This window comes from Protomyctophum parallelum (genome assembly GCF_964188405.1).
Source record: "Protomyctophum parallelum genome assembly, chromosome: 21".
NCBI classification, from domain to species: domain Eukaryota; kingdom Metazoa; phylum Chordata; class Actinopteri; order Myctophiformes; family Myctophidae; genus Protomyctophum; species Protomyctophum parallelum.
The window spans coordinates 28,041,749-28,063,996 of NC_139713.1; the positions used below are offsets into that span (position 1 = coordinate 28,041,749).

The following is a 22,248-nucleotide window of genomic DNA, read 5'->3' on the forward strand; positions in this document are numbered from 1 at the left end:
TTAGCTATCAGCACTCACATCAGAGTCAGCAGCACTCCAGTATCTGTGTGTGTGACTGTGCGCGTGCGTGCGGGTGCGTGCGTGCGTGCTTGCACGCGCGGGTGCGTGCGTGCTTGCACGCGCGGTTGCATGAGTGCGTGCTCGGGTGCGTGCGTGCGTGCGTGCGTGCGTGTAAGTGCGTGTAAGTGCTGAGATGTTTTGCATCAAGTGTTTTAGTCAGTCTGGGCTGCCTGCTATAAAGAGCTACTCTGTACTACACAGCATTCTGTTGCTGCGGCCATCAACTGCTGACTGCTACTTATACTCTCATGAAAAATCCTTAGTGAGAGTGTACAACCAAATGGACCTGTGATAGTCAACAGTACAACTACTACTACTACTACTATACCTACTGTGGAATAAAAAATGACACATGCTATTTTAATTAATGGTTTAATACAGATATTTATTTAATCTATTCTGAGCATGCTGTAATAAGTGAACATTTTGGCGCAACATTTTCAAACATTCGATTGTAGATCGGCGTCTCAAGCGAACTTGACCCACGAGAGACGCCACCGAGCGAACTAAAGCGAGCGAGTTGCCGTGGCGAACGTTGCAAGCCACGGCACTCCATCTGGCCCCTCCCACCTCAGGGCGGAAAACGGGGTCGCAGTTTAGACCCCTGGGGGACCCCGGTCAACTACTACCTGTCTGAGGGTATCGCTCTCCCTCTCTACCCGTTTCTCTGCTCTCTGCCTGTTTGCCTGCCTGCCTGCCTGCCTGCCTGCCTGCCTGTCTGTCTGTCTGTCTGTCGCCCTCTCTCCTCTCTACTGTATAATAAAACAATAAATACCTTAAAATCATCTTTAGGGCAGCTGGCGCCACACAACGACCGCAGAGATGTACATTGAAGCTATCATTAGTACCAGGGCTCCACTCTGTGCAATGGATACCAACCAAGCATTACTGTAAGAGTCAGTGATGGCACGTGAAAGGGAACAGATAGAGAGATGTTTATTTAGTTTTTTTGGGGGGGTTGACAGAGACAAGGAGAGAGAGAGAGACAGAGAGAGAGAAAGCCTGTAGTTACTAGCAAGAACATTGGCAGTGTTTCTGCAAACCACAACATAAGGAATTGATTGATTATGTTGATGTTTCTGAACATCGGGTGGCGCAAGGCTGTGGTGGAAAACGTGTACTTAAAGGAGCATTCAGTGATTTGGGTGATTTGGAGAAAAAAACCCGGTCCGCCCCGGTAACAAGATGTGCACATGCACACGCTCTACAGTGGGGGAAGTACAACAGACCAACAGCACGTGCACCAAGGCCCGCCCCACTCGATCATGATTGGAGGAAGGCCCCTCTCATCCTGATTGGATGAAGGCTTTGCCACCCAAAGTCCAAACCGAAACTAGAGTTTTCTTTTACCCCAGGTGCTCACTGGGGACAGAGAGGAACTCCTTATATGGTCAGCACACTTTATAGTAGGGAGGATTATCCAAAAAATAAGAAAAAATAAGTGATATTTGAATTAAGTGAAATCACTGAATATACCTTTAAGTAAAAGTATCAATACTGCAATGTAGAGACAGAATATGCTTAAAACTTAAAATGGCACTTTTGTTTACCAATTGAATCCCCAGTGGGGAATGTTCGGCAATCGATTTGTGAGTAAAGTAGCCTACAGTACCAAATTTACATATACTTTACAGTATTTAGTGGTACCGAATTTGCAGCTCAACAAAAGCCAATTCATAGTGTATGACAATGTTTAATATCACGATAAACGATAATAACGATTATCGCCCCATACTGTACAACAGTAGTGGCAACGCAGAAAAGGTGACAGAATTAATTGGTAACAAGTAAATTGGGAGGGAAAAAAGGGGGCAAGAATAATTCACTCGAAGTATGTAAATAGGTCGGAGAGGCCACTCTAAATAAATAAAAAGTAGATTATAACCGTTTCCCTTCCCATCCTATCAGCATGCTAGTCGAATGGTGCGGAGTAATCATATTAGCATGCATGGGAAGTTGGGCATGCTTCATGGTGAGGTACACGAGAACAGGGAAAATGTAAGAATGAATGATGGGTGCATGAAGGAATGAGAGAGAGACACACACACACACGCACATGCATGCACGCATTGCACGCACGCACACAGACACACAAACACGTAGACAAAAGGGCGGGAGAGACAGAGAGAGAGAAATATGTATTCATGTACAGTATGTCAATGCCATCAAAGCTCATTAAAATTGAGAGAGAGACAGATAAACAGATAAACAGACAGATACAGAATGTATCCAGTTTAACTGATAATGTGCAAATGTACATTGATTCAGATGCTTAGAAACACACACGCTCATGCGCGCACGCACGCACCCACGCACAGAGAAGTGTTTCCAGTTCATGGCTCTCTCCAGCCCCAGTGCGGTTAGCGCTTTTAAGCCCATGTCTTTAAGTGTCCTTTGACAAAAGCCTGTCTGACTGTGGGAGGCAGCATTGTCCTCCCGCTAGACACCAGGGAAGTGTGTGTTCCCGGAGAGTTGCCTCTCATGTGGATGTCACATGAGAAACAAGCAACCATGTCTATGAAAACGAGCCCAAAAAGAAGCGACTATAAACCACATGAGCACTTCAAACAAACCTATATACTGTACGTCGTGAAATAAAATGTGGAATATTCTTGAATAATACAACTCTGCTACAGGGCTCCCTGCCAGGGCACACACTTGTTTCAAATGGGGGTTAGGAACAAATACATATTAAAATGTTTGAGAACCACTGCTTTAAACATCAGGAAGCAAGCCCAAATAAGCAAAGCTACACATTAGAAACTAGGCTACAAAAAAACAAGCCCAAAGTCGCTTATAATAAGCGGACATGGCAACACTGATGATCACAGCTTATATGGGTTTATGTGACTGTGACTCTCTCTCTCTCTCTCTCTCTCTCTCTCTCTCTCTCTCTCTCTCTCTCTCTCTCTCTCTCTCTCTCCCCCCCCCCCCCTCCCTCTCTCTCTCTCTCTCCCTCTCTCTCTCTCTCCCTCTCTCCCTATCTCCCCCTCTCTCTCTCTCCCTCTCTCCCTCTCTCCCTCCCTCCCTCCCCAGTCATTGTTCAGTAACCTTGGAGTCACAGGCAGAGATAAAGAGGCAATGGAGAAAAGTGTTTTGGTGAAAGCGTTATTTTGTCTAGTGTTCTTTTTTTTCTCTTTTGTTTTTGTTTTTTAGGGGCGGGGGAATACCTGCTCTTGGAAAAGGTTTGAGAGAGGACTGTGGCACGGCTGTATTCCACCAACAATACCAAAAGATATTTCTACAAATGCTACAAATTGCTACGCACCTGTGATAGCCAGTCATTTGGGGGATAAACAAGAAGTTTGGGGATACATCAAAGTCTATATAAATGGCATAAACCAGCAGATATACAGCATGTACCTACTGTACTGTACATAAGTTAGACATAAGGTGCAGAAGGTTAGATGGAGTTTTTTGCCACCCGCAACTGCAAATTCATTATCCCCCCGTTATCCAACCGCATGAATTATATCATCCTATTTATATTAACCGCAGCACAGGGAAGCACATGGGATTCTATACTGTACGCCGATATTTTGTGTGTTTTAAAAGCTATAATAAGCCTATAGTATAGATAGATGAAATGTATTTATTTCCTGCATTATTTCACCCGCGGTTTATCCAATATTAACTAATAATATATTTTATTCACCCATCTGCAACTGCGGTTACCCTCGGCAACCGCAGGTCTCTAGTATGTATGTATACAACATGGAGTCCTTTCAGATGGGTGTCCGTCGCCAAAATACACATCAATTTAGGGGACATGAATATCAACTGTCGGGTGGTGTACGTGGCAACTCTTGCAACACATGTGTTCTGTGGGAGCTCCAGGGCCTAGAGCAGTGGTTTTCAACCCTTTTCATATTATTTATTCTGCATTTGAGCCACAGACCACCATTTGATGAAATTTGGCCTCTCAGACCCAAGACTTAGAATATTTTGTTGTTGTTGGATAAGAGTTTGTCCACAATTCCATGTTGTATTGATTGAGAGATGACAGGCAAATGTTCAAAATAAAAATTCTTCTACATTCTCTAATTGTGTAGACTTATTGAGAGGGCCCATTTGGTTTCATTTTACGCTCTCAAAGAGTTTAAAGATGCATTTGGTGCATTTGGTTACCAACTCTCCATCATTTAGCTGGGGACCACCTGGAACCCCCTCAAGGACCTGGTTGAGAACCACTAGCTTAGAGCCTGGCACGGGGATATGGTGGTGCTCCACATGGGCGACACCAGTCGCCAGCTGGTGTCGGCAGATGTGTTTTATCGTCTCTGTCAGGTGGAAACCTCATTATGTTCAAAACGGTTTCAAGCTTGTACATCTGCTATACTTTGTTTTGTGTGACGCCGTCACGTGGTCGTGTGGTCAAGTAGGAAGTTAGGAAAAACCAAAAAAGTAAAGAAATGGAGATAAGAGGTTTCTTATCATTATGTTATTTTATGCATTGATCCTAGTTATTTTATAGTTTTATCTTTTATGGTTATTATAATCATGCTGCTGTTTTGGGTTGGCTTTTAGTTTTACACCCTCTAACGCACCCTGTAATGTCTATTGTCATTATTATCATTATTGCTCACAGTGTGTCACATTGCTCCGTACTGTGGGCTTGTAGGCCGGATATTTAGGGGGTATAAGAAAAAGAGAGGGGAATAGGGAGGGATTGACACAAATGGTATGGTTTTTTAAATCATAATATCGAATCGCAGAATTGCAATATACATCGAATCAGGCACAAAAGAGACGGAGGATCCATTTCAACACTCCTGGGGTAAAACTCAGGATTTTGCAGTGTGATGGAAGGCAGGGGGACCAACCTGTCGTATTGATGAAATTGATTGAGCTTTAGCTTTCCCACCATCTTCTCCTGAACGCCGTAAACCCCCTAAGAGTAATATCATTGTGTTTGGGATCCTTACACTGTACACACACACACACAAGCTCTGTGTGTGTGTGTGTGTGTGTGTGTGTGTGTGTGTGTGTGTGTGTGTGTGTGTGTGTGTGTGTGTGTGTGTGTGTGTGTGTGTGTGTGTGTGTGTGTGTGTGTGTGTGTGCTGAGTGTCTGCTTGGGTGATCTTGATTTTGCCCTTTTACACGTAGATGTGTCTGCACCTTTTTCTCATTTGAAGTAAATTGCTGTACCTCGATCTTTTGGCCACAGTAAGCAATATTGAGAGAGAGAGAGAGGGAGAGAGAGGGAGAGAGAGAAATAGTGCGAGAGAATTGGTATTTCTGCAAGTAATTTAGGTCAATAGTTCAGACAAATTTAACCACATGAACCCCCATAGACATAAATAGGTATACGGCTCATTGGCCACTGGGCCACACGTCAACATGTTCCGCAGGGCAGCTTGCCATAATAACTCCACTGCAAGGAAAATGAGTCCAATATAGATGCCTGAGAGTGAAACACTTTTCTGTAAATCCTGTATAAATACATAACCACATGTCCAACGTTTCAAACAAACCAAACTGCTTGTACACACCGGTCGAGAAGTCAGCGACTTGCGATGATTTCAATTGCGGAGAGACCTCTGCTTCCATAGGCATTAGGACGAGGCAGGGTTTCCCATAACCAATATGGCTCCCCCGTTGACGCATCTGTCTATCTATAAATGCACCAAGTCTCTGTATGTGTGTAATGTATGTATGACATACATCTGTAATTTTACACACGTGTTCCACACCACCACAGGGATCACAGTGCCTGGGGTCGAGTCCGTCGGATAGCCAGTTGTCTAGAACCAGCACAAAAGCCTCTGCCAAGGTTCTGGACTGATCACATCATCATGGCTACATCTCCATATACTGTATGGAGCTGTGGTCTGGCTTACTGTATTAGCCAGGCCTGTTCTGACATCACAATGATGTTCTGACATCTGCATAGACTATTTGGGCATGCCTGACAACTAACTCCATATATGGGCATAACAGGGACACAGACATAAAAACGTCCCCCTCTAAACATGATTTGCAGTCGATGGGGGAAAGGACCGGACCCCGGTCGACAAAGTAGACTACCGTATATATATAGGATTTGATTTCCATTGATTGATTTCTTCATTAACAAGTTTGTCGACAGTACAATATGTGGTTATGGTTATGCCAAAAGGATCATTTAGTGGAGTACAGTACATTTACTCCACTACATTTATTTGAAAACTTGTGCTACTTGTTACTTTGTAGATTTTCGGCCATTTGAAATTATCCGATCTACAAGCTCACAATTGTGAGCATTGTGAGCTATTTTCATTTTGATATCAATACTTTGGTATTGGTACTTTTACTCAAGTACATTTTTAATTCCAGACTTTTACTTGTTAGAGTAATTTATATATTGTAGTATTGAGACTTTTACTTGTAAATTGTGAGTACCTTTTCCACCACTAGTACACCAAGACTGAGCATTATATCCTAATCATATTGTGATATGACAATAATGACACACTATTTGGATATTATATATTGTGATTGTGATATGGCATACCTGTTGTCTTGTCCTAGTTCCTGGTTCACATAAGCTTTATTTTTAATTTAAATAATTGTAAAACATTTTAAGTATTTGGTCAAGAATATTGTTATGTTTGATTTTGTCCATATATATCGCCACAGTCTCCTATAGGCTATGTCTTAGACGTTCCTGAGAATATACAAATGTAACCAAATGAACCCGTAAGGGCATCATCATTTTTGAATATTATTAATATTTTTTTAATTATTACTACTAGGACCAGTTGTGTTAATATTGTCATCATTGTATGGCCGATATTATCTCCACCTGGCCGGGTTCTTGCCGTGTTGAAATGAGACCTTTGAGTTACTGTGAATGATTTGCTGTCATGTCATTGATGAAATCATATCTGACCTGCTGTTTACAGTATGGTAAACACAGGGGTCCACAGTGCAGACACATTAGTCTATAAAACCAGGCTCACATAGTATACATTTGTAACTCTGAGAGTGTACAAATGTGAGCAAATGGACCCAATTCTCTTTCAGAGAAGTGTTTTGACAGCCTCTATTATGCATTCGGAGGACAACTGTGCCCCCATTTGGCAACAAGATGTAACTGCAGCTAGACTGCCCATGGGTGTGGAAGGGAAAGAGTCATTTGTAAATTTGTCAGTGCATGTACAGTAGCGAAATGTGATGCATACATTAGAACGGCATTACCAATACACTGCAACTGATCAGAGAGCAAGAACAAATCTTAAATCCACCTCTCTCTAAATTCTTATAAAGGTTGATACTTATATATTGGCTTGTACTTCATTGCACAACCCTTGATGCTTGACAAAAGATGTATTTTCAACACAAGATATCCATAACCTTATTTTACGGAGAGTGGGGTGACTACATATAATTCAATAAATAATTTGTGTTGTTGATATTATTGCTTGTTGAAGATAGGATAGTACATACTGTACAGGGATATACTACAAATGACACCTCGCTTTTATGACCCTGCTGATCATCTACGGATATGAGCAGATATGATACTGGTGTCTGCATTGTGGGGTAAAGTATTAGCCTATCCCTCATATCAAATCCTATTTCTCCTATAGGGAGATTTTGTTTGGTTAGATGTATAGAATTAGCAGAATATGTTCCACACTGTGTGTAGTATAAAGGCTATATGATGTAGAGAAATGCTAATTAAATTATCTTTAGTCTTCCATCCTATCTGTCTTCTGTGTCACTTAAATGCTTCGATAAGAAGCTGAGAGGAGAAGAGATACGTCGATGGCACTAAAAGCTGTGTGTGTGTGTGTGTGTGTGTGTGTGTGTGTGTGTGTGTGTGTGTGTGTGTGTGTGTGTGTGTGTGTGTGTGTGTGTGTGTGTGTGTGTGTGTGCGCGCGCGCGCGCGTGCGTGCGTGCGTGCGTGTGTGTTTACGGCGGGGGCTCCGGGATAGTTTCCTCTTACATAATAGTTTGTACTCGATTGAGTTCTTAACCTGATTCCCATCGATCGGGCGGGGTCTGAGTTGTGCATACTTAATTCAGGGCGGTAATCAAATCAAACGCAGCACAGACTCGCTGCCCGGCGCGTTGACTGACTGAGACATAACAGCAGCAGCAGGCTCCATCAAAAGAGCACTTGTTTATTTGCCCCATCGTCTTGTTACAGATGCTGCTCATAAACACAGTGGTGTAAAGCAGTGGTTCTCAAAGTGGGGTCCGGGGACATCCAGGGGTCCTAGGGGGAGGTTCCACGGGGTCCCCAGCTAATATGAGTTAATTATGTTATCATCAAAATGGAACCATGGGCACAGTATTTTAAATCCTCAGTGTACAAAATGGAAAGGACAAAAGGGTCACTTTGTCACCTAGTTTAAAAACAATTAATTCATTATTTTAAAACACCAACATAATATATAAACATCAGTTGACCAGTCATGGGCCGAAACGTCGTGTTTATGTCGGTGTTTTAAAATAATAAAAGCACTGTGAAGCATAAGCTGTTCTGCTTTTTACAGACTTCTCTGTAATATAGAAAGAGCTTCTGAAAGACAGAACAATAGATTATCTTTGCCGTCTTTGTTATGCCTTTTACTACGATTTTATTTTGTCATTAATAATCTGAACTTGTATTGATATTAATAATGGTGCTGTCAGTGACAGTGTAGGAGACATACAGACAGTAGGAAAGGCTGAAAGACTGACAGTGTGGGAGAGACAGACAGTAGGGACAGATGAGGAGATACATTTCATCATATCGTATTTCGTCATAACTTCAGCCTTCAATCAGTGCCTTCACATCACATTGGAGTTTTTCCTTCCGTTACAAATGTGTTGATAATGTTGTCAAAATAATAAAATATTAAGAGATTTCTGTGTCTCTCTGTTCCTCCCTTCCCCTTCTCTCCTCTCCCTTCCTTCCTTCTTTCTCCCCACTCCGTGCGGCGCCCTCTGACATCGCTGCAGCGTGCAAACGGAAGGAGCAGGACCCGAGCAGGGAGCGAGGAGGCAGCACACCAAAGAAGTCGCGGCTGGTCTTCACCGACCTGCAGCGGCGCACCCTACTGGCCATCTTCAAGGAGAACAAGCGGCCGTCCAAGGAGATGCAGATGACCATCTCCCAGCAGCTGGGCCTGGAGCTCACCACCGTCAGCAACTTCTTCATGAATGCCCGGCGCCGGAGCCTGGACAAATGGATGGACGAGGGCTGCAGTCCCGGAGGCCAGTCCTCGGCCTCCAGCACTTGTACCAAAGCATGATAGATGAATAGCAAGCAAGGGAATTTTCTCTTCTTTTTTTTTCAGGAGATGCGGTGTCGGATGGGTGGGCAGGAAGGGAAAGGGGGAGGGTGGAATGAAGATAGAAACGGGGGGTGGGGCAACTGTGGGAGATCAGGAAAGGAATGGGAGCCGGGGTCGACAGCAGAGAGAAGTTGTGGGAGATTGGTGAATTTGGGGAAGGTTTGGTGGACATTCGGCTCGTGGCGCACCCAGGTATGGGATGGATCCATGACTGTCGGAGTGAGAAAAACCAAAATGTTGTTTTGTTTAATTTTTTGTTGCTTTTGTTTTTTAGGATGATAAACAGAGAGGGGCTGCTCACTGCGCGCAAACATGTCTATTGCAAAAATCACCATTGTTTTCAAAAATCCATCCATTCCAACCCAGTGAAAGTAGAGGGTGTAAACAATCTTATACAAGCAAACCTCTCTGAAACCCCATAGCCTCAATCACTAAGAATTCACGCCCGGTTTCCTCTCGTAAAATCCAGTCATTCAAATCTATTCCAAAGCTATACACAATGCTTTATTTCTTCTCAGTAGGATAACACTAGCCCAAATACCAAAGACTATGAGAATATGTATATTTTCTATTATGCAATATATAAGCTGAATGACAAAAAAACGAACAAAAATAATAATAATTAACCAACCAATGAAAGCTTTACGACAGCAGAATGTTCAAGAACCTGAATCAAGATATTTCATTCATAAAATAATAATTTCCCAGTTACAGTGGTGCAGCCGTGTTGACTGGCCCACACAAAGAGGGCTTGGGAGATTGCACAACCAAATTATGAAAATCATCCTATGTTGAATTCCACGTGTTAAGAACACTGTGGGCGCCGTGGAGAGGAAGTTAATTATGTCAAGCCTGCCAGCTATCCATCAGTTTTTATAGGACTTTATTTGAATCAGACTTACTCAAGTCTTGTCCAGGCATGACAAAAGCTACAAAAAGCCACCTCATTGAAGAAATAGAATGCAGTGGAGAGAAAAAGATTGGGTCATTCTTGATACCAGTACTAATTAGGACAAGTACGTATATTTGAAGCAACAGGTGTGTAATTTCCACATGCAATCTCCACTCCGGGCCAGAATTATTTCCGGGGTTCCAACATTGAACATAATTAAGAACATAATTAAGACTGAGCTTCACAGGGGACAGCGAGGTTATGAGCCAGACATTGTTAGACTTTGGGGATGGCAAATATGCAAGCACAAACACACACACACACACACACACACACACACACACGCGCGCACACGCACATCACATGCACACGCTCCTGGATCCAATATACACCAACTTACACATCTGTCTTTGTAGTTTGAGGCCAGAACTAAAAGCTTTCTCAGTGTATTTAGCCGTTAGCGATGAATTGTTATATATATCTATAGATATAAATATATACGTGTATATATAAATGTATGTGAGCACAATCTTGAAGCACATTTTCTTTGCAATAGAACCGGGGCTTTCCAGCAAAAAGCCAAGTGGTCTTCACATCTTAGAAAACTCAGGATGCCATTTTTTCTAAACAGCGGTTGAAGAACACACTTATACACACTTGTCCAGCGTCTGTCCTTAGTAGTAGTAGCATGCATGCATGTGCACACACTTGCGCACACTTGCTCACTGGCACACTTTTACTGCACGTGTGTGTGCATGCAAACAAACACACACACACACACTCACGAGTACACTCAATTTCAAATTATTTTTATGTACAGAGCAAAGGACAGTGACCAATACAAATACACAGCTTCTTGAAAACAAAAGCTCACACACAGCACACGCATACACACACACACACACACACACACACACACACACACACACACACACACACACACACACACACACACACACACACACACACACACACACACACACGGAAAGTCATTTCCCAGACTTCCTAGACATTTCAGACTTCCCTCTGACTAAACCAAAGCTGATCTCCAGTGTTGCCTATCGTTTTACTCATAGACCGCATCCTAGCATTAAGATCATCTGCGTTTCTCTTTATCTCAATTGGAACAAAAACTGGTTTTGTTGAATGTGTCACATTCCAGAGAGCTCAATAATCAATCATATCTCTCTTTCAGGTCTCAAATTAGAAGAGGCAGTTACAAAAACACACAAAACACACCCAGTATCTCTGAGAATGCTGTCATCTAAAAAATAAGGTACCCTGTGAACACAATTTGCCACAAAACCAGATATTTATTTCCAGTGCAGCGCCAACATAAACCTAAAAATACCTCCTACTACACACGCTAGCCCTGACCTGACCTCCATTCACCAGACACCCAGAGAGTTTTGTTTTCCCTCTATACCGGTGGTAACATGGGCTAAATCATTGATAACTATAGCAACCAAATGGACACTTGAAGGTCTGTAACTCAGAGAATGTACAAATGGAACCAAAAGAATGGACCTGTTCCATTTGCACACGCCGAGAGTTAAATTAACTCCAAAGGATCCTCGCCTTCTGTTTAGACTGGGGTCCCGGAGACACACATCCTACGTAATGGGGGTCCATGGCCTATTGAATATCAAAGTGGGGGTCCTTGATGAGAATCACTTGCTCTATACCAACGACAGCATTAGTCTGTATTGGTGACAGCATTACCTGCTGATTATTCCAGCTGGGTGTGGAATTGCGGAGCGGGTGTGGGTGTGAGGGGTCCGGGGTTGCGGGACGGGTGGTGGAGGAGGTCGGAGCTGTCCAGGCTGATCAGGGCCTTTGTTATAGTTGAGGACAATCTAAAGACGATGCCTGTGGCAGCTTCACTCCTACCAGGGGTCACCACAAGAGGCTGGGAGATGAGCTCCTACACTGCAAACAAGTACATTTACTGTACTTATGTACGGGAAGATTTCTAAGCTTGTATTCAGGCTTGGAAAAAGGGTCTTAATCTGCTTAATCGGGGTTTTTCTTTTCTTTTTTTTCTTTTTTTTTGCAGTGTAGGAGAAATGATGTGGATGGGGCAGATGGACAGACACACAGACGATCAGTCAGGCAAAGATGTAATAATAATGCAAGTTTTCTGTGTCTGTCTGTCTGTCAGTCTGTCTGTCTCTCCAATACACCCTGCCTAGCCCCGATACCTCACACTCTCCCATCAGGACCCTCTTAACAAGCATAGTCATGCTATCAGCATCACATATGATTTAAACACACACCCCTCCATGGAGCCCACCCACCCAACTATCCACCTTTTCAAATCCACAATCATCCCATAAATCACCTCCGTCAGCTATTGAACCAAAAAAAATTAACCAAAAAACCAAAGGAAAGACGTCGGTCAGCAGCCCCTGCTCCTGCTTTAGGGAAACCCCAGGCCTTGGCCTGGTTCAGACGCAAGCCAAAGGCTCTAAGAACGATAACAACAATGGACACTTGAGACTTTTTCTATTTATTGACAAATCGAAACCAAAGAAAAACTTTTTCTGCACCTAACTGTTCTAACAAAAGGAGAAAAAAAAGAAAAGAAAGAAAGAATGAAAGAACTCTGAAAGATGGGAAAATTATTACGGGGGGGGGAAAAGATTGGTGGTGATGACATTGAGAATGATGGAGGAGGAGGAACAGGGGAAAGAAGAAATGAAGGAAATAGATGACAAGAGGACATCAGTTCAGTAGCTTTGTTTTGCTTGATGTCGCATCAGGCTGTTTTTTTATGAGGAAGCAGGCTGGGGACAGAAAGGGTTAAAGGGGGGGGGGGGAGGGGGAAGGATGGGGGGAAAGTAAGTGAGCAAGGAATGAAGGAAGGAAGTTACTGCTTCAAACGTTGACCATTTTCTTCCCTCCAAAAACCCCACGAGGCAGAACATAACGTGTCTCTCACGGTTGAGGAGTGTCTTTAACGTGTGCCTATGCAGTTTTTCAACGTCAAAATGGTAAAAGAACAACGACGACCTCATCAGCTAACAAACCAAAGATACACCGTAAATGCAGTAGCAGAGCCTCCCCCCACATACATACTGTACACTCTCTCTCTCTCTCTCTCTCTCAGTACATATACAGTACAATGTCACGTTATGATGTATACTCAATTCTCACCCCAAAATATTGACTTTTGATGTCCTATCGCAATAATTGGCTGCAATTGTTTTTCTGAAAGCACAACATTCGTTTTTGGAAAGTCTTCATAAGCGAGGCATTGTATAGAACAGATCACCATTGTACAAATCAAGTTGCGTGAGGAAATGTATAAGTTAACAAAAACAAATTATTTGAGAAACCCAAACCAGACATCTTGCTGTGTATACAGTGTCTGATCTTTCAAAACGTGTTAACCCTCTCAGCGTGGCATTTTTGATGAGCTCAATGCACCTCAGTGGCACTGTAGCTCTACCCGAGAAGCGGAATTGTTTGTAAAATCCCCATCAGGATCGATTCAGGGTGAGAAGAGGATACTGACTTCTCCTGTATGTGTGTCAGCTGCACCCAAACATGCAAAAGTAGCACCTAGATGTAGAAACTTCATTTTAGAACCCAGATTGGTTCTATAATCTAGAATTTAGACCACTCTGGGTTCACAGACACGGTCATGCACCTGCGTCGTGGCGACCTTGTACTTCTGCTATTATCAGATAATACAGTCATTCAATTCAATTCTATCACTATGTCAAGACACTATACGGTACATTTTCCATCATTCTGAATCTATTCTAGGCGACCTGCCATGGCCCTGAGAGAGCGTGACCACAGAGAAAGCAATGTAACATAACAGGACATCCCAACTGTCCCATTTAGCTACCCAATCCACTCTTAGCTCATCCTTTAAGGAAGGGGGAGGGGGCACTGCTACTCCATACGTACAACAACAATAAAATAAAGCTGAAAAAAAAAAAAAAAGTACGGTTCAACACCCGCTGAGAGAAACTGCTCAATATCGGTCGAATAGCTTTATCTCTTTAGTTTCCTCTCTCTCTTTCTGTCTGTAAAAGCTTCTAGGCCAAAGAAGCCCCCACTGACCTGACCCTCCCATTGGCCACGCACACTGGTGGGGCGGGGCTCAGGGATCAGGAAGTGGAGGCCATTTCCATTCCCATTGCAGTTCTGTCTGAATCTAAAGCCCAGTTCGTACTTTGTCGCACGGTGGTGGCGTGCTTCAAAAATAGCTTACCAGCTACAGTATTTAGGGCGCGTGTCACAACAGCGCCGTGCGACAGAGCATGAATTAGGCATTACACAGGCTAAACCTGCCAAACCAAACCAAAAAGTAATGCATACAAACCAAAAAGTTCACGAGATCCAAAGAGGTTTTCATTGCCTGTCTTTTTAGTACTTAAAAAAGATTGCCAATGCCCATGTTGTACTACTACTACTACTACTACTATGATTATGTTCCTTTCTAGGTTCGTTTGCAATATATGATTTGTATTTAATGTAATTTATGTTTTTTGTTTTTAATTGAGAATTAATTTAAAACATTTTTTGTTGCCAAATCTTCATCAGAACCCTTTTTACCAGTAATGATGATTAGCTTTGCCAAAGTTTACATGGTTTGTTCCTTCTTCTTTTTTTCTATTTTATTGTATTTATTTAAGAGATGTTTTAGAACACATTAGTTTTGTACTTAATTTAATGCTATTTAATTAGGTGTAATTTTGTTTTTGAATTGAATATTTATGGGTATTTAAGAATGTTAGTTGCATCCAAGATGCAGTGCTTATGCCAGACATTGTTTAATTTATTCTTAGCTTTGTAACGTTTTATTGAAAGCGAACGAATGTTGTGTTGATTGTCTAGACTTAAATAACAGATCAATGTAGGAATGTCTTATAGATGTACTTTTGAATGTTGACACAATGCTACTCTCAACTCTTTTTTAGCGATCAATTTTTTGTCCTGCAATGATTTGTATTTCTTGTTCCTTTCTTCTCCTTTCTTAAATGCCTTCTGTTCCCAAAATGAAAACAATCTCTTTATGAAGAATAATAGGCCTACGAGCAATGAGCACTGCATCGTTTTTGCTTTTTGTTTTTTTTCCTTTTCTTCAATGTAATTTTACTGAATCATTTACAAGAGAGTTTTCTTTCTACTGCAGTGGTTCTCAAAGTGGGGCCCGGGAACCCCCCGTTCCAGGGGGTCCCCAGCAAAATGTGTTACTATAACATCAACATCAATTTAACTAATTTAACCCCAATGTACACCGGTTATGTGGAAATATAGGCGATCTACACGCTCACAATTCAATTCAATTCAAAGGCTTTATTGGCATGAGAAAACTCACACTACACTACATTGCAATGCTATGCGACAATTTTCAAAGAATCTTGAAAAAGATAGATTAAAGACGAAAGCATAATGGGTGTCCCTGGCACAACATCGTTTTTCAGTGGGTGAGCCCAGATAATTAATTCGGGGCTCCTTGACATGAAAAGGTTTGAGAACCACTGATTTACAAGAGAGTTTGCTTTCTATACCGACCATAGTTGGACAAGCAATGAATTTCAGACTGATATTAGTGACACTTCACCGGGGGGATCGAGGGCCACACGTTGATAGATGTATCGATTGTCGCAGACTACTCACCAAAGATAACTGGAATCCTTGAGAGGCTGGAAATGTGGGCGTGTTTACATGCAAACACACCGCACAACCCTCAGTGTTAAATGACCCTGAGGATTTTGCCGTTTGCCGTATTCCAGATAAGACTGGGATACACTGGGTTTAGGTGCACCTCTATGTTCACAATCAGAAAAATAAAAACAGATCCCAGCTTTATAAATGAAAAGAATGTCTTAAAGTTAAAATGCTAACCTTTTTGTAATGAGAGAATTAGAATTTGGGCCAACTCAACTGTCTATGCGATGTATTGATGGTTCCACTATAACCCAGATAATGTCGGTTCATCCCATGAACCTTATCTTGGATCTTCTGTATTTGGATTAAACAAGTCTATGGCATTTACACGATACAGGACATGGGTGCACCTGTGAAGGCTGGAATACGCGAGTGTCTTGAAAGGAGTGTTGGTTAACACGCTCACATGGTTTATTTGTTACGAAGTAGAAGTGAGGAGTCCCTTAAAGCTAGCTGCTTCCAAGACTGACTTTGTGTGTGTGTATAAAAAAAAGAAGAAAAAACCTTTCTATTTCAATAGTGAGACCAGAGAGGCTACCTCACTGACTTTCCATTTGTCCTTTTAATCGTGTTGATGAAAACCAAAGAAACCAAAGATTTTTTTCTATCAGTGCGGTCTGCGCTATAGGGACCCATGCCTGTCCTACTTAGTTATTTGTTTTTCGCAAATTTTATAACGCCACACACTTTCATGATCCTTTCTACACCCTCTCTCTCTCTTCCACACTGTCTATTTATCTTTCTCTTTTATCCGGCTTATACTCCTAAAATAATGGATATGAAAGGAGGACGAGACACGCTTATAGGGTTGAGTTGCAGTTGGATGCAGAATGTCAGGGGCCATAGACAGCCTAATATCTATTTTTACATTCACATTTCAGCCCATTATCTGATGCCCTTATATAAAGGGACTCAACAGTCGTTACACATGATTTAGAGTAAATAGTCTAATAGTCTAACGCCTAAATTAGGCTCAGCAAGCATTATTTATGACGAAGCATAACTTAGGCAAAGCCACAGTAGCCACTACTCAACTTATCCCTAAAATGATTGAATGTATTGTGTAATGAATTCTTAAACTCATTTACCGTCCCTACGGCTACTGAACATTCATATTATCGTATCATATTGTCTTTGACCTGAATCTATCGATAGCTCTTGTGTCTGACCTGCAGTGACGTGATCATGATGAATTTAAGAACAGCCTGAATCTCAAATGATGCTGTTTTGCAATGAACCCTTCCGTAAAGAATAACAGTGGCATACTCTGATGACACCAGCGCAGTGGCCTTGTGGTTAGACACGTCTGCTCTGACACTGAGCAGTCAGGGGTTCAATCCCCGGCCAAGTCATACCAAAGAATATAAAAAAAACAAATGGTACACAAAGCCTCCCTGCTTGGCCCTCAGCATCAAGGAGTACACACTAGTGTCATGTCCGAGGGGTGTACTTGTACATCAGGCTATCTCACACTACAGAAACAGGAGAAAGGCTTCTGATTCATGGGCCACTTACTTACACTGATGACAAATATTATTGAGGGGATAAACGTATTGGCCTTCGAAGGACATGGAAAACTTGTACAAAACCTAATACACCCACAGGGACATGATGCGAGCATCGGCTGATTGCATTGTCACTGTATTTAGCTTAATGGTGTAAGAAAACAATGCCAAGAAATAACAATATGCTGGATCAGATGAAATTATATATTGTCTCCTTAAATGAGGGTGAAGAGCAACCTTGAACTTTCCACATAATATAACCAAAGAAACGACCTCAAGGAACCAAAGTCCTGAATCTTAAGGGTTGTTCTGTTTTCTTCGGTTCAGTTCTGTGGGCCCCTGTCTGCATCCAAGTGGCAAAATAAACACCCTGACACAGACAATTGTATGAATTGAAATTACTCCATGGAGCTTGCCTTAATTGTACTGATCAACTATACAGAACTTGGAATTTGGAAAAGCAACGTGTTGAAAATCAGCTTAGGATGAGAAGGAAGGTTATGAAAGATGCAAAAATAGGATTATAGCAACGACCTTCTGGATGTTTATGCCTGATTATGCTTGTGGTGTAACGTAACTAATAATAATATTAAAATTGATACTTTTTCCAACACTTGCTTGTGTGCCTGACACAACTATAAATCAGGCTTAACCTTCTCAGCTGTGAGGAAATTGGACTAAACTGGGTCTGTGGACCATGAATATTTGAAACCTGTACACCAAGGTTTGAACAGATGACGTGGTTTTCCCGTGAGACTACTGGTACAGTATGTAAAATGGTTTTCCAGTGAGACTACTGATACAGTATGTAAAATGGTTTTCCAGTGAGACTACTGATACAGTATGTAAAATGGTTTTACAGTATGTAAAATGGTTTCCCGTGAGACTACTGATACAGTATGTAAAATGGGCAGAAGTCCACGGGAGGCCACAGCTCCCTCTCTTTCATCATTGTGACATCATTGCAATGAGAATGAATCCTTTGCCCCCTGCATGAGGTCAATGGCCAGCGGTCCATAAAAAGTACATTGTCATCTTCACACAAGCGCTGTTATTATGTTGCTTTTCCAAGATGAAGTTGCTGTTACAAACAAAGTAGAGAGTACAGTAGAGACTAGAGAGCGCTTTTTTTTTGTTGCAAAGTACGAGATAACCCTGGATGAGTGCCTTGCCTGAACCAAAGCGAAGTATAGAAACCCCTTGAGATAAAACTTTCTATTTCTGTGACTAATAATGTACCTCAGCACCTCAAGCCATTACCAATCTCTCTCTCTCTCTATGTTTCCTCCTCTGTTCTCTGGTGCTTTGCTTCGCAATCAACGCAAAGAAACTCAGAGAGATTTACTAGGCTTTACTATGCTGTTTTTTCACCCTGTTTTATTTCTTTCTCTTTCTTTTTTCTTTCTTTCCTCTGAGGCATTGCAACAGGCACAAAATATGTAGTTTTGAATTCTTGGTGGTGCAGAGCGTGATGCTCTAACGACGGCCACATGAAAAAAATATGAATAGAAGCTCATGGGAAGGTACGGCTGGCTGCTCCTGTGCGAATAGCATATAGGAATAGGAGTACAAAGGGGTGAAGTTTACAACACTTAGTGGAAGAAATGTATCCGATTTGTCATGTATATTGTCCCCTCAATATAATCCCCTCTGGCACTACAAGTGGGCCAAACCAAACATTTTGAAGTGTTTGCAAAATGCGCCTTCTATCCAGGTATGATGGAGACGAAGTTCTTTGCCCACTCTCTTCATTTCTCTCTTCAATTCCATTCTTTTCTTTGTCCCTTTCTCCCTTAAAACGGTTGAAAAGCTTTGTACGACGACAAAAAGAGTCAAACGTTTGTGGCATGTTGAGTGTTCCGCGCAGACCGTGCTATCCTTACCAAACTGTTGCAGATATACCTCATAGACACTAGTTGTTAGGATGATGTTATTATAGCGTATGTCATAAATTATTCACTTCCTCTTCTTCATCATTATTATTATTTCTATTAACTGTGACTTTAAAATGAAAACAAGCAAGCGTGGGTAACAAAAGAAGCTTTATACGGTTTTCATTTATGATTCTCTGTTTTGTAATATTTTAAGAAATGCGCTAAAACCAAAAATTATCTTATGCTCTCTCTCTCTCTATCTCGCTCTCTTTCTTGTTGATGTATAACTATCCCTCTCTCTCCATCTCATCTGCTGAGAATGGAGGTTTTGTTTTATTTATTTAATTGCTTTTCTTTTTCCTTTTTCCTTTGGTCACACTGGTCTTAAGGGCATTGGGAACACTGGTGGTACAAGGCCTAACCTATATACTTTACTTCTGCCTGGAATAACGCCGCTATTTTTATTCCACTGGCTTTACTTTTTGTATACCTTAATTCAACCATTTGTGAATCAATTTACATGCATCATTTTTTATATATATAAAAAAAGGAAAAAGTCCCTTATATTATTTATTTTTTAACCTCTTTTGTGTTTCGGTGTAGCATTTTCAGTCAGTGAACACAAAGCGCTATAGCCCAGATTTTATGCATGACTATATTTACAGTTAGCTAGCTCTGTGTAATGCATTATTGTGATTATGGTTACTATTATGGTTACTATGATTATATTATGATTATGAAAATAACTTCCCCTGCCATTTAGAAATCCATGCACTACACCGTTCAAAGATAACTGCATGGCATCTCCCACTTTGTGTGATAGGCTATTTGATCAGTTGTCATACAAACCGTATAAATCTGCTTACACAGAAACAACTTCATGAAATTAGCTGCTTACACCGTGAACGTGTTATCCCTTTATTAACTCTGGGAGAGTACAAAGTAAGACCCTTACGCGTCCATTTGGTTATGCTTGTACTCTCTCAGAGTTATATTACAAACATTTTCTGTGTGATTCTTGCTCCCTAGAAATGAGAACATTCATTTGTAAATACGCTAGATACCGGAGGCAAGTTTTATCGGTTGTAAATAAATACCAAACAGATCCTCCCAGATCAATTGAGATCATTTTGAATAAGTATTATGTGCCCAACTATATCACATGAACCCATTGACCCCAAACCCCAAGACCTGAGGACTATTTTACAAATGTATTCTAAATCAGCTAAAACAGTTTTCTGAAAAAGGGTTGCTATATCAGTGGTGCTCAAAACCTTTTCATGTCAAGGACCCCCAAACATTATATGCAATTGGCCACAGACCCCCATCTCAAAATATCCCAAACTATATGAATTCAAAGATTTTTGAATAGCCAGAGTATAAAATATGGTTTATTGATTCAAATCTAAACTTACACCCGGTTTTATTGGATTAAATTACTACAACGTGCCCAACTATATTATTGCAAAGTCAATGACATGATCAAGAACACACACTCAGAATTTCATTATGTTCAACTAGCACTATTCCATGTATCTACTATACATGATATGCTAAAGAAGTGTAACCTGCTGAATACACATTGATGGCTTAAAGTGTTGGGTGTTGTGACAGTCAATGCCACCCCCTATCAAACACGGAACTGTGTTTTTGATGACAGTGAAGGGACAATTTATGGCTTTTAAAACTTTTTTCAATACTGTACCTCAACAAAAAACTAAGAAAGAAAATAAAAAGACCATTACTGCATCAAAAGTAATCCACAAAGTATACTATCAAAACTGGTCAGACATTGCCCAAATAGTCAAATAATATAAGAAAGAGGCAGAAACTACACGCACTGCGAGGCGTTGTGAGCTTGTAGATCAGCTATTTTCACAATATTTATTTGTAGAACCGAGTTAAACAAAATTGAATGCCTGCACTCCTACATAAGTGCTCGTCAGGATCGGGGGGTTCTCAGCTCAAATATGATAATTTTGGGGGGGTCACGGCCTGAAAAGGTTGAGAGTGGTTGCAGTACAGGATATTAATATGTAGAGTCGGTGTAGATTCTACAAGTATGCAGCCTGATAGTCTGAGACTAGTGTACTAGCCTGGCTTTGGCCAGACTCATATCCTCCCGGAAGCGTCAGTGAATCCACATTATGAATCTGGCCAAAGCCAGACTACTATAGTGTACCTGTAGTGTGTCTTGGCTCAGCGTCCTGGCGCCGTGGCTGAGTGGGCAGAGCGGCAGTCTGGTGGTCAGAAGGTCACCGATTCGCCTCCCGGACTGTCCATCCTTGAAATAAAAATAAAAAAGTTTGAGAAGCACTGAAATCCAAAGGAGGCGTGTGTTTGATCACATGCAATATTTTTGAGTTGTTGTGTGCTGTCAACTCATAACGCCAGAGTTGATTCAAAGGCACACAGTCCAATCAGGTGTGACGTCGATTGTGAGTTGATTCATTGGGGTTTAAGCCACATGAAATGTAAACAATTCACCAGCCACCGTCACTTGCTTTTGACAAAACGAATGAAGGAAGGGCCATAATATTAATACCTTCTGACATTCTTAATTGATGGAATACTTATTTAAATTTTTGTTTTTTAAAGGTGCCAAAGAACTTGATTCAAATCACCATTTGGGGAGCGGGGAATCACTTTATTTTTCTTTCCTTTTATGTTGACATGCCTCCAAAGCCGCCAAAGTACACAATTCTTCTAAACGAACTGCCCCACTACTGCGGATGCAACTGAATAACTGTGAAGATAGCGCTTTTTTTATTATACGCCAAAAAGAAGCTTTATTCCAAAGACCAACAACTTTGACCAAATATCCAATAGTACACTGTACCCTTAAGACCCCAACTATCCTTTCATTTATTTCTGCTTTGATTCTTTTGTTTTGTTATCTTCTTCTCAATCTTGCTTTCTTTCAAAGTTGTCGTAATCATGTCTAATAATGATTTTTTTTGTTG

General features: G+C 41.4%; 1 protein-coding gene across 1 annotated transcript in view; it reads left to right on the forward strand.

The window, feature by feature from the left end:
• Positions 1-9,284, forward strand: part of onecut2 (one cut homeobox 2) — a gene marked incomplete at both ends in the record, with an annotated part of 32,687 nt that extends 23,403 nt beyond the window's left edge. The window contains one exon of the mRNA XM_083793186.1: positions 8,992-9,284. Within this exon, the coding sequence (XP_083649312.1) occupies positions 8,992-9,284 (293 nt within the window). The remainder of the gene's footprint in view (positions 1-8,991) is intronic.
• Positions 9,285-22,248: the final 12,964 nt, after the last annotated feature.